At 40.5% G+C, this 14047-nt stretch overlaps 1 protein-coding gene across 8 annotated transcripts in view; it reads left to right on the top strand.

Moving 5' to 3' along the window:
* The first annotated feature begins 1064 nt into the window (after positions 1-1064).
* RAD54B (RAD54 homolog B) overlaps positions 1065-14047 on the top strand; it is a 107591-nt gene continuing 94608 nt past the window's right edge. For all 8 annotated transcript variants that reach the window (XR_012416529.1, XR_012416528.1, XM_065519449.1 and 5 more), the window contains exons 1-2: positions 1065-1179; positions 8592-8742. Coding sequence is in view for 6 of the 8 variants with exons in the window: in XM_065519449.1 (XP_065375521.1) it covers positions 8608-8742 (135 nt within the window). In the remaining 2 variants the exon portion in view is untranslated. The remainder of the gene's footprint in view (positions 1180-8591; positions 8743-14047) is intronic.

Genomic DNA, 14047 nt, shown 5'->3' with positions numbered 1-14047 from the left:
ACTGGAAAAAGTCCCCAGGATAAAAGCTCCTTAAGGAGCACATTCTTCTTTTTTTTTGAAACAGGGTCTCTCTCTGCCACCCAGGCTGGAGTGCAGTGGCGCCATCTCAGTTCACTGCAGCCTCCACCTCCCAGGTTCAAGCGATTCTCCCGCTTTAGTCTGCTGAGTAGCTGGGACTACAGGCGCGCCCCACCAAAACCAGCTATATTTTTAGTAGAGACCGGGTTTCACCATGTTGGCCTGGCTAGTCTCGAACTCCTGACCTCAAGTGATCCGCCCCCCTCGGCCTCCCAAAATTCTGGGATTACAGGCTTGAGCCACCGCTCCCAGCCTCAAATTACTCTTTTAAATAGCTGTACCTATTTACACTCCTACCAGCAGCCCAAGAGTTCTCACTGTTTCACATCTTCATTTCACCCTTGATATTTTTTAGCTTTTACTTTTTGTCAAACTGTTGGATAAAACTCAGTAAACAACCTTTAGCCATTCTCTATCCTTTCAGATTAGCCTTTCTAATACCATTTTTCAGGGATAGCTGACTGTGTCATCGCCTAGCACTTAGAAGGTGCTAAGCAAATACTCATTGAATGATGTAACTTTCCTATTTAATATCCTTTAATGCTTTTCCAAGTCCGGGGGCGGCTTCCCTTTTCTGAGAGCCTAATAATCACGTATTCATTTCTATATTCCCAGAACCTAACAAAGTTTGAAAATTATCCTGCAGGCAACACTAGGTCAATGTTTTTTCGGATTAATTAATAACCAATAGGATATCGTATACCTCTGCGATGCACGCATTTCTATTATCGCACACACCGAATCATACCTTATTTATTACTTATCCACGCAGATGGTGAGATCTGTAGCCTCGGCATCTACACTGTGTCTGAAAGTAGGCACGAAACCGGTATTTTTTTAATTGAACCGTAAACTTGAATCAAACTTGGAAGCCTTTAAAGGGAAACGCAAAGGTACATGCGCAGTGATGCAATAGGGTCGTCCAATCAGAGTAGGGCAGGACTGGACAGTGCAGCGGCTAGGTAGTGCGCACGCGCACCGGGCTCGTCCGCGATTGGCTTCGCCGAGGCGGGAGCCTTGAGCTTCTCCGGTGGCGAGGGAACCGCTGGTTACCAGAAGTGCTTCTTTGCAGGGCCAGTGGTTTCTGTCAGATTTTCGCCGGTGCGTCCTGGAGGGGGAAGCTCGGGAGGCCGCGACAGCCTGTAGGCTCGTGCGGGACAAAGCAGGGAGTGGCGCCGGAGCAGGCCTCCGAGGGAGGAGGGAGGGAAGGAGGCAGGAGCGACCGAAGTGGCCTCCTGCGGGCCTGCAACTTTGGTCTGAAGTGCGAGGGACGCCCTGGCTGCTGGCCCCGGGGGGCTAGGAGCGAAGGGCGGGTGGTGGGGGTGTAGAGGTGTGCGTTTGTGTGCGAGGGATGGTTGTGGGCTGTGGCCCCTGGGGCCGCCCCTGCTGTCGCTTTGCTCAGGCTTCTGTGGCGTTTGGGTCTCTCCCTCACTCCTGCACTGGGAAGCCCCATCCCCAGCAACAGGGGGTGAAGGCTCCGCGAACGCCCTGGAGAGTGTCGGTACGCCTTCTTTAGGGACTTTTACCTCCTCGCTGGTCAGGTTTTTCTTGTATTTCCTTAAAGTCTTTTAATCGATTACCTTATGAAAGATTTTCTAGGTAGGTACAGATGCTTCTCGACTTACTACGGAGTTGAAAATATCCTAAGTCGAAAATGGATTTAAAACAGCTAACCTACTGAGTATTAAAGCTTGGCCTAGCCTAGTTTTGTTATCAAAAAAATTAATTTTCAGCGGTTTATTTTAGATTTGGGAGTACATGTGCAGGTTTGTTGCATCGGTATATTACGTGGTGCTGAGGTTTGGATACGATTGATCCTGTCACCCAGGTAGTGAGCATAGTACCCAATAGTTTTTGAACCCTTGCTCCTCCTTTCCTCCCCCTTCTAGTTGTCGCCACTGTCTATTATTGCCATCTTTATGTTCATGAATGCCCAGTGTTTAGCTCCCATTTATAAGTGAGAACATGCAATATTTGATTTTCTGTTTCTGCTTTAATTCGCTTTGGGTAATAGCCTCCAGCTGCACCCATGTTGCTGTAAAGGACATGATTTCATGCCTACCTTAAACAAACTCAGAACACTTACCTTAATCTACAGTTGGGCAAAATCATGACCACAGACAGTTATGTGGTTACTTGCACAGTTTCTACTAAATGCTTATGGCTTTCTTAAAAGTTGAAGAATTCTAAGTGAAACCGTCCTAAATTAGGAACCATCTGTATAGCCGGAGTCTCAAAGGAGCAACTTAAGGCATGAAGTGAGATAATTACTACTTAATGTAGTTGGAAGTCGAAAAGCAGAAACAGCAGGGAAAGACTGTTGCTGGTTCTTGGTAGAGTTGGTTTACTTACATTCTTGCATCCCAGACGTTTGATGGTTGCACATAACTCTCTTTAAAGCCCAGACGAACCCAAAGATTCTGGTCATTGTCCTGTATGTTGAACTACCCCTTTTCTATCTCCCTCACAGGACCTTCGTCATTTCTATTCTCCAATAATACTAATTATAGATAGTAATATTACAGATAACATTGAGTGCTTATGTGTCAAGTTTTGTTTTAAGTGCTTTACATATTTCATTTAATCCTCCCAACAGTCCGGTGTGTAAGTATGATTATGGTACCCCCTCTTAAAGATGAGGAAACTGAGACACATGGAGCCTAAGTAAACTGTGCAAGACCATTGGGAAGTGTCAGTATTTATATTCAGGCATTTGCTTTCAAAGTTGTGTTCTTATTTACCACAGTGTAGTGCCAAGTACTTGTGGCTATCTGGTGTATTGCAGTTGTCAGCCTGGCCTTACCATTTTACTTGGAAGGACTGAAGCTAACAGGTGTTACAGAAGTTGTAGCATCACATCAGGGCTACCAAATGGCTTTATTTCTAGGACCTGGGAAAAGGGCTCAGACAGCACTAATTAATTTATTAATTTATTATGGACAGGACAACATGAACATACAGAACTAGTTTAAAAAGCTATAAGCGGTACTCTTTTGGGGGGAAATGTACTGATCTCTGCATTTTACTTTGAAATGCATCAACAAATTAAATGTCTTGATGGGTGCCTAAGGTCATATGTAAATAGCACAGTTTGGATTCTAGCCAGGCAGCCTGGCTGGCTCCAGAGTCAGTCTGTTTTCTTAATCACTGCTCTGTGATGATGCTTGTATGCTTGCATTATCATTTTTATTAGTTTACAAAATAGGAAGGTTGAAAAATCAGAAATCATGTATTAGATGTAGAAGGGTTTAGGGTAGTAATTCTTCACATTTAGTGTTGAAAGAAATTTTAGCATCTAGTTCATTCTTTATTTTATAAATGAGAAAATTGGTGTCTAGAGAGTTAAATAGCTTCCCCAAAGTCAAGCATCCCTGAAATAGCAGAATCTGAACTACACTCTGGTTTCCTTCATTTCTACTGTTGATGTTTCTAACTACTGTATTTTTTTAAGTGTTCCTTTTGAAAAAGTGTCAGAATTTTCACAGTATTAAAGGGGAGTCTGATTAATGTAGAGAACAGAATGATGTGGACATCATATTTTTATTAATGCTATCTAGAATTTATTAGTTTAAGAAGGCTCATTATCTTATTTCAGTTGAACTATAGTCACTAAAATCTTTAGTTTTAAATTTCAGCTTCTAATGTTCTATTTCATTTGACCATTAAGTAACTGAGTCTAAATGCAAGGCCTAACATCCATGTCCTCTTGTGACAGTTGCCATTAATCAATTTCAAACTTGTGTCAATTATATATTTAGAGACCTGTAGTATTCTGCTTACCCATTATAAAAAGGAAATTAGTTTAATGAAGTTATTTTGGCATGACTTGTTTGGCCAGAATTTGTATTTACTTCTGGCATTGGCAAATACTGCTTCTAAAGCAGTCAAAAACCATCTGTTTCATAATTTGCTCTAAGATTAAAGATTATACTAATAGAGATCTATTTTGTTGTTGAATAAGAAATGGAAGAGAGTGACCTCTACTACTCATTCCTCAAACTATGTAAAGGCTGGTTATATATCAAATATTTACATGTTTCATCATTTTAACATTGATGAAATTAGGAAATGTCTAACCATCAATGATAGTGTATCATAGTTTAATTGGCTACACTTTTTTTCTTGGATACATAAAATAATGGTACATCTTACAACTAAAAAAATTTTTATTTTTAAAATATTTACTTTTAAACATTTCTTTTATATGGACTAACAACCAAGAGTATATCTTACAATTGATGGCATTTTAGATTTGATGAAATATGGTAATTTAAAAAATCTAATTCATGATACTTTTCCCTATTACAAAGGTAATATTTTCATTGTAAAAAATTTGAAATATACAGAAAATAACTCAGAATAGAATAAAAATTACTGGTTATTCTAACCAGACCTAGAAATAATTACGGTTAATATTGTGGCATGTGTTTTTCTAGTTTTTAAAAAACAATTGTATATTTTAATATATGACATATATATCTACTTTATAGCAGTATAATTTACAGTGTGCAGTTAGATGTGTACATTTTGATGTTTTGATATACAGATGTATATATACTCCTGTAACCACACTACAATCTTATATAGATTATTTCTGTCACTTCAAACAAGTTCTCTCATGCTCGTTTGCTTTCTAGTCTTTTAAATGTACATATACGCGTTATCCTTTTTCTTTTTCTTTTCTTTTTAAAAATTAGAATGAGACTGGACATGTTTTGTCACCATTTTTCCTTTGATTTATCAAAAAATATTTCTCATGTCATTAAACATTTTTTTAAAGTGTTGTTCCCTGCCCCCTCCCCGCCCCAATTAATGGTATCGTTCACATAACAAATACTGAACTCCTTCTGCGTATTTGGTACTGGCAATATAGTGATGAATTGTATGTAAGATTTCATGCCTGAGTTAATAGCTCAGGGGGAATGATAGGGCAAATTTCATTGCAGTATGAAAAGTGCTTGGGTAGTGCATATGCAGAAAGGTCCTCCAGTCCAGTCTTTGGGAGGAGATGAAGAGGGCTCATGGTTAAGACTTCTAGAGGATAAGGTAGAATTAATCAGGCAAAGAAAAGTCGGAAAAAGCATTCCCAACATTATATAAGAGAAAGTTTGTTCAAAGCCTAGAGAAAAAGAGAACATGGCTAGCTTGGGGAATAGTACTGACTCAATTTTGGTGGTATATGAAGACAGTGTGTTCTGTTGTGTGGGTGTACCATAATTTATCTTGTACTTCATTACAGACATTCTTTTTCCTTTTTCCCCCTACTGTAATTAATACTAGCAGGATTATTGTTTTTTCTTTCTTTGTTTTCTTTGAGACAGAGTCTCGCTCTGTCACCCAGGCTGGAGTACAGTGGTGCAGTCTCGGCTCACTGCAACCTCTGCCTCCCAGGTTCAAGCGATGCTCATGCTTCAGCCTTCTGAGTAGCTGAGATAACAGGCATGTACCACCACACTTGGCTAATTTTTTTTTTTAGACGAAGTTTCGCTCTAGTTGCCCAGGCTGGAGTGCAGTGGCGCTATCTCAGCTCACCACAACCTCTACCTCCTGGGTTCAAGTGATTCTCCTGCCTCAGCCTCCCGAGTAGCTGGGATTACAGGCACGCACCACCACGCCTGGCTAATTTTGTATTTTTAATAGAAACAGGGTTTCTCCATGTTGGTCAGTTGGTCTTGAACTCCTCACCTCACGTGATCTGCTCAGCTTAGCCTCCCAAAGTACTGGGATTACAGGTGTGAGCCACTGCACGCGGCCTCAAATTTTTATATTTTTAGTAGAGACGGGGTTTCGCCATGTTGGCCTGACTGGTCTCAAACTCCCGACCTCAGGTGATCCACCTGCCTTGGCCTCCTGAAGTGCTGGGATTACACTCGAGCCACTGTGTCCTGCCCAGCTGATTATTCTTATATATGGTTACTTAGTATTATCTCTGATAGTTCCTTAGGTTAAGTTGCCAGAATTGGAATTTCTGGGTGAAACAGATAACGTTGGTAGTCATGTTCATCCTTGCTGATGGCTTATGTTAAATAGTGTTTTGTGGTATTGTTTTGAATTGGAGTACTTGCTACTATCCATTGCAGAAACATGATGTATGTATGTAATGTCCTTGTTTTCTGTCTGTTCCCCTATCCAGTCCTCATAGAAATAAGATTGAGCAAAAGTTGGGAAACCTGGTTCTAGTCTCTTGATTTATATTTTTAAAAATTCCACTGTTTTCAAATGAAATAGGATAGTAAAAACAAATTGAATTATAAAAATATCTTTTAAATTATCAGATTTCATTCATTCAAAATATTTGTTAGTGATGGTAATGTATCTGTCACTGTTGCCAGACACATTATAGTGATTACTGGTGGAGAAAACAAGCATGAGATTGCTACCCTCATGTGGTTTATGGATTAGTGGAATAGAAAAAAAGCAACATGTTTGATATTTGTATGTGAATTGTATTTCCTTATATTTTGAAATTTTTATTTAAATTGCTTTAAAGAAGATACCATGATTATACTTAAATTTTTGATAAATTGACATATACTTAAATTTACACCATTTGTATTAGTCTGTTCTCACACTGCTAATAAAAACATACTTGAGACTGGGTAATTTAAGGAAAGAGGTTTAATGGACTCACAGTTCCACATGACTGGGGAGGCCTCACAATTATGGCAGAAGGCAAAGGAGAAGCAAGCCACATCTTACATGGGAGCAGGCAAGAGAGTCTGTGCAGGGGAACTCCCATTTATAAAATCATAGGATCCCGTGAGACTTACTCACTACCATGAGAATAGGCCCTGGCCTTGACGTGGGGATTATTACAGTTCAAGGTGAGATTGGGGTAGGGTTACAGCCAAACCATATCACCGTTCAATTTAAATCTTAAATTATTTTCTTTTTTTTTTTTTTTTTGAGACGGAGTCTTGCTCTGTGCCCCAGGCTGGAGTGCAGTGGCGCGATCTGGGCTCACTGCAAGCTCCGCCTCCCCGGGTTCACGCCATTCTCCTGCCTCAGCCTCCCGAGTAGCTGGGACTACAGGCGCCCACAACCGCGCCCGGCTAATTTTTTGTATTTTTAGTAGAGACGGGGTTTCACCGTGGTCTCGATCTCCTGACCTTGTGATCCGCCCGCCTCGGCCTCCCAAAGTGCTGGGATTACAGGCGTGAGCCACCGCGCCCGGCCTAAAATCTTAAATTATTTTCAATAGCCCTTGATGAAAACTAAAATCTTACTAGCTATTGAACTTGTTTTCTTTTTCTTTAGAACAAAAAAAAACAAGAGATGGGCTCTTTTGGGCTCAAGCGATCCTCCCACTTTGGCCTCCCAAGATGCTGGGATTAAGGATGTGGGCCACTTTGCCCAGCCTGAAGTTGTTTTCTCAGGCTTATTCTCTTATGTTTTATTTTTGTTTTTTTCAGTTGAAGTCTTGCCGCTATGTCGCCCAGACTGGTTTTGAACTCCTGACCTCAAGGGATCCCCTCACCTCAGCCTCCCGAGTAGCTGAGACTACAGGCATGCACCACCAAGCTCCTCTTATCTTTTTTCTTTTAATTTTTATTTTTAATAGAGACAAAGCTCCTAGGTTCAAGGGATCTTCCCGCCTCATCCTCCTGCCTCATCCTCCCAAAGTACTGGGATTACATGCATGAGACACCATGTCGGCCCCTTTTACCTTTTTACATATGTCATGGCTGTATTACCACACCAAACTTGAGTCTACCTGCCTGGCACAGCAAAGCTGTCTGCAGACATTGGGATTTGCAGCAAGAGAAAGTGAGACATTTATTGCAGGGTGCCAAGCAAGGAGAAGTGGGCAACTAATGGTTAAGACTCAAACTCTGTGATGGCTTACATGCAAGCATTTTTAAAGATGGAGAGGCAGAGGTTACAGGCAAAGTCATAAATCAGTGCATCATTGATTTGGCCTAAAAAGGCGAGACATCTTGAAGTGGGGGCTTACGAGTCATAGGTGTATTAAAAGATTCTCTGATTTGGGATTGGTTAAGGAAGTGAAGCTTTGTCTAAAAACTTGGGGTCAGCAGAAAGGAATGTTGAGCTCTGGCCTGTGGGTATGACTTCCTCCAGGCCTCTGAATAAGAAATTTAGAAAAAAGAATAGCAGAGTTCAGTCCTCTTTCCCCTAATGTGAGGTGTGTGTGTCAGTAGACACATTTGGTGGGGGTCTGGATTTCTGAAAAACAACTCAAGGACATATGTTAAGATGTTACCTTTAGTTTCTATAGGGAACCAAACATTTTGTTACTCTAACTTCCCTCACCATTATTTTAAGCTATTACCTTCTTGCTAATCATATTGCTCATATACTTCTCAGGGCTAGCTAGGTGCCTGGAATTTCCTTTGAAGGAACTGAAGATTTTCCTTTGTTTCTATGCTTGGGGGGCCAGGCATGCCCCTAAGAGGGGTTCCTGCTGCATCTCAGTTGTAGTTTTGAGCTATTTTTATATTTGGGGGTGATTGTAATTAGATTCATAGATAGTTACTGTTTTGGGTATTTTTCAGGTCACCACTGCTGAATATGAGACGATCTGCAGCGCCAAGTCAGTTGCAGGGAAATTCCTTCAAAAAACCAAAATTTATACCTCCAGGAAGAAGTAATCCAGGTCTGAATGAAGAGATTACAAAACTGAATCCAGATATAAAACTATTTGAGGTAAGACAAAACAGGGCTTATAATATAGATAATATAGAAAAGCATGTATGTTTAAGAAAATGCCATTTAAAGAGTTAACAGTATTTTCTGCCTGTTGGAATTTTCAGTATCTCTGAACACATCTTCTGAAAACCTTGGAAATGAAGATTACATAATTTTTTTTTAAAAGGAATAACAGGATGGGCACAGTGGCTCATGCCTGTAATCCCAGCACCTTGGGAGGCAGAGGCAGGAGGATCACTTGAGCTAAGGACGTCAAGACCTGCCTGGGTAACATAGTGAGACGCCGTCTCTACAAAAAATAAAAATTTAGCGGGGTGTGGTGGTGTGCACCTGGAGTATCAGCTACTCAGGAGGCTGAGGTGGAAGGATCACTTGAGCCTGGGAGGTCGAGGCTGCAGTGAGCTGTGATTGTGCCACTGCACTGCAGCCTGGGCAACACAGCAAGACCCTGTCTCATTCAATCAGTCAGTGGAATAACATGTACTTGGGTCTATAAAATAAACTTTTGGTGATGGTAAGTACCTCTCTGAGGGAAGGGGTGGAGATTCTAATCGGTGTTCTTTTTAAAGTTAGTACATAAGTAAGTGAAAACTTCTTTAAGGTGATTTAAAGAGAAAAGACACATAATGATTTGTATCACTATTCCAAACATTTGTTCTCATTTTTATCTATAAAAAGTGAATACTGGCTGGGTGCGGTGGCTCACGCCTGTAATCGCAGCACTTTGGGAGGCCAAGACAGGCAGATCATCTGAGGTCAGGAGTTTGAGACCAGCCTGGTTAACATGGTGAAACTCCGTCTCTACTAAAAATACAAAAACTAGCCGGGCATGGTGGTGCACGCCTGTAATCCCAGCTACTCCAGAGGCTGAGGCAGGAGAATTGCTGGAACCCAGGAGGTGGAGGTTACAGTGAGCTGAGATCATGCCACTGTACTCCAACCTGGGTGACAGAGCAAGATTCCATCCTCCCTTAAAAAAAAAAAAGAGTGAATACTGGAAGCAGTTTTAATGTGTCTCATTTACTATTAAGAAAAAGGATTGTTTTGGTCTTAGGTCTAAGATCAAAGGTGTTAGTATATATGAGAGGTATATAAAGTATAAAGAAGGCGTATAAAATGGAGAATTCACGCTACCTACTACTCTGCAATTCCCTGATCCTTTTATGCTATAGGGATTAAAGTCTATTAATTTTTTCCCTCTTCTTTTTTATTGTGGTTAAGCATATATAACGTAAAATTTGCTATCTTACCATTTTTAAGTGTACAATTAAGTGGCATTAATAACTTTCACACTGTTGTGTAACCATCACCACAATCTGTTTCCAAAACTTTTTCATTACCCCAAACAGAAACTCTGTACCCATTAAACATTAACTCCCTGTTCTCTCCACTCAGCTCCTGGTAGCCACTATTGTACTTTCTGTCTCTATAAATCTGACTGCCCTAGGTACCTCATGGAAGTGGAATCATACAATATTTGTCCTTTTGTGTCTGGCTTATTTCCATTAGCGTAATGTTTTTAAGGTTCATCCATGTTGTAGCGTGTATCAGAACTTAAATTTGTTTGTGTGGTTGAATAATCATTATGTGGTTTTACCACATTTTGTTTATCCATCCATTAATCTATCTGTTGCATGCTTGGGCAGTTTCTACCTTTTGGCTATGGTGAATAATGCTGCTGTGAACATTGGCATCCAAGTTTCTGTTTGTGTTCCTGTTTTAGTTCTTTTGGGTTATAACTAGAAATGAATTTGCTAGGTAATGTGGTAATTCTGTGTTTAGCTGTCTGATGTACCATCAAACAGTTTTTCATAGCTGTACCATTTTACATCTCCACCAGGAATGTGTGATGGTTGTAGTATCTACATCCCCAGGAGTACTTGTTATTTTCCATTTAAAAAATTGTTTTATTATTGGCATCTCAGTAGGTGCGAAGTGGTATTTCACTGTGGTTCTGATTTGTAATTCCTTAATTACTAGTGGTGCTGAGCATCTTTTCATGTGCTTATTGGCCATTTATATATCTTTGGAAAAATGTCTATTTAAGGCCTTTGCCTGGTTTTTAATGGTATCTTTTTTTGGTGAAAAAAACCTTCTAATTTTTGACTCTGCTTTTTTTGGTCTGTATGTGTTTGTTTCATCCTATATTTCTTTACCAAGTAGATTGTTTAGCACTTACCAATGTAAAAATTCTGGCACACTGTAAGGAGAAAACATAGGCTTTTTTTTTCTTAATAAGGTTTTTCTTTCTTTCCTTTTTAAAATACAGCTTTATTTAGGTATTGATAGAGTTTGGATATTTGTCCCTTCAGAATCTCATGTTGAAATATGACCTCCAGTGTTTGAGGTTGTCCTAATGGGAGATATTTGGGTCATACGGGATGGTTCCTTCATAAATGGCTTTGTGTTGTTTTCATGGTAATGAGTGAGTTCTCGCTGAGCTCACATGATACAAAAGAGTGTGGCATCTCCCCACTCCCTCTCTTGCTCTCCCTCTTGCCATTGAGACACAGGTTCCCCCCACTTTTTTTTTTTGAGACAGAGTCTCACGCTGTTGCCCAGGCTGGAGTGCAGTGGCCGGCCACCACGCCCGGCTAGTTTTTTGTATTTTTTAGTAGAGATGGGGTTTCACCGTGTTAGCCAGGATGGTCTCGATCTCCTGACCTCGTGATCCGCCCGTCTCGGCCTCTCAGAATGCTGGGATTACAGGCGTGAGCCACTGCGCCCGGCCTTCAGGTTCCCCCTTTACCTTCTACCCTGATTATAAGCTTCTGGAGGCCCTCATCAGAAGCAGAAGCTGGCACCATGCTTCCTGTACAGCCTGCAGAACTGTGAGCCAAAATAAACCTCTTTTCTTTATAAATTACCCAGCCTCAGATATTCCTTTATAGCAATGCAAACTGACTAATACAGATATAACTTAAATACCATACTTACTACAACTCAGTGGTTTCTAGTATATTCACAGAATTGTGCAACCATCTCCACAGTCAATTTTAGAACATTTTCATGACACCAAAAGAAACTTTTTATCAGTAATTTATTTCTTATTGCCGAAATATCAGTTTTCTCTTACCACTGAAACAAATTACCACAAATCTAATGGCTTAAAACAACACAAATGAATTATCTTATAGTTCTGTAGGTCAAAAGTTCAACACAGATCTAAGATCAAGGTGATGGCAAGGGGCCTACATTCATTTCTGGAGATTTTAGAGGAAATCTGTTCCCTAGCCTTTTCCAGCTTCTGCAGATCACCACATTCCTTGGCTCGTGGCGCCCTTCTTCCTTTTTCACAGTCAGGGAAGCATGTTTGAGTTCTCATGTTTTCTTCTCTTTGGTTTTCTGCAGCTGGAACTCATTTGATTAGGTTAGGCCCAACTGCGTAATCCAGGATCATCTCTCCATTTCAAGGTCCTGGTCCTTAATCACATCTGCAAAGTCCTTTTTACCACATAACAATACATTCACAGATTCTGGGGATTAGGGCGTGGACATCTTTGGGAGCCATTATTCTGCCTACCACACTGAATAATCTTGTTTTAATATACCACATTTTATTCATTCTTTAGTTAATGGTCATTTGGGTTGTTACCACTTTTTAGCAATTATGAATAATGCTCATGAACGTTTGTGTATAAATTTTTGTGTGGATATGTGTTTTCATTTCTCCCTCCTTTCCCCCTTCCCCCCTTCCCCCCTTCCTTCCTTCCTTCCTTCCTTCCTTCCTTCCTTCCTTCCTTCCTTCCTTCCTTCCTTCCCTCCTCTTCCTCTCCTCTCCCTCTCCTCTCCCTGTCCTTTCCCTGTCCTTTCCCTCTCCTCTCCCTGTCCTCTCCCCTCCTTTCTATAGGGTCTTGCCCTGTTGCCTAGGCTGGGGTGCGGTGGCACCATCATGGCTCACTGCAGCCTCCACCTACTAGGCTCAAGTGATCCTCCCACTTCTGTCTCCCTTAGTAGCTGGGACCATAGGCATGTGCCATCATACCTGGCTAATTTTCAATTTTTTTATAGAGATGGGTTCTGCCTTTGTTGCCCAGGCTGGTCTCTAAGTCCTGAACTCAAGCAGTCCTCTCCTCAGCCTCCCAAAGTGTTGGGATTACAGACGTGAGCCACCATACTTGGCCATGTTTTCATTTCTCTTGAGTGTACTCCTAGGAGTAGAATTGCTGGATCATATGATAATTCTATGTTTAACCTCTTAATGAATTGACAGACTCTTTTCCAAGCTGACTGCACCATTCATTCTTACCATCAGTATATGAAGGTTTTAATTTTTCCAAATCCCTACCAACACTTACTATCTTTTTGATGACGGCCATACTAGTGAGTGAAGTAGTACCTCACTGTGGTTTTGCTTTGCATTTCTCTGATAGCTGATATGGAGCACTTTTATGTGTGCTTATTACCCATTTGTGTATCTCTTTGGAGAACTCTCTTTTTTTTTTTTTTTAAGGCGAAGTCTCGCTCTCTCGCCCACACTAGAGCCCAGCCAATATTTATTTATTTATTCATTTATTATTTTTGAGATGGAGTCTTGCTCTGTCACTCAGGCTGGAGTGCAGTGGCACGATCCTGGCTCACTGCAACCTCTGCCTCCTGGGTTCAAGCGGTTCTCCTGTTTCGGCCTCTGGAGTAGCTGGGACTAAAGGCGCCCGCTGCCACACCTGTATCTACTGAAAATACAAAAATTGCCACACAATTTTTGTATTTTCAGTAGAGTTGGGGTTTCACTATGTTGGCCAGGCTGGTCATGAACTCCTGATCTCAGGTTATCCGCCTACCTTGGTGTCCCAAAGTGTTGGAATTCCAGGCGTGAGCCACCATGCCCAGCCAAGATTTGTTTTTTGATGTAGCGTCTGAGGACTAATTCCAGACAAAAACTCTGATTTACTATTTTTTCTTTTAATTCTATAAATAAATTAAACATTTTAATTTTTAAAACTGAAGTGGGCATTTTTGAAGTTATACAGCAATTTTAAGCAAGGTAACATGAGAAGCCTAAAAGTATTAGGCTTAGCAGTCAACTCTGCCATCTTTTTACTTTGTCTGTTACATTCTTAACTTTTTGTACTTAAATTATTTCTAATCTTAGATTGAATTAACCTATAGTGAGAAAGTATTGCTTTGGTGACTTCAGTGGTTTTTACTTGATTGGTCTGATAAATACAAAATCTGGGACAAATTGAACATCAAAGAAATATACTAATGGATTATAACCCATTGAATAATATAGGAGTTGGAATCCATACTAATATATGAAAATAAATGAATAAATAAATAAATGAAGAGTAAGCTCCTCCTT

The sequence above is a fragment of the Macaca fascicularis genome, chromosome 8 (genome assembly GCF_037993035.2).
Source record: "Macaca fascicularis isolate 582-1 chromosome 8, T2T-MFA8v1.1".
Classification (NCBI taxonomy): Eukaryota; Metazoa; Chordata; class Mammalia; order Primates; family Cercopithecidae; genus Macaca; species Macaca fascicularis.
The sequence above is the reverse complement of the archived record's forward strand: the minus strand, read 5'-3'. Positions and strand labels throughout refer to the sequence as shown.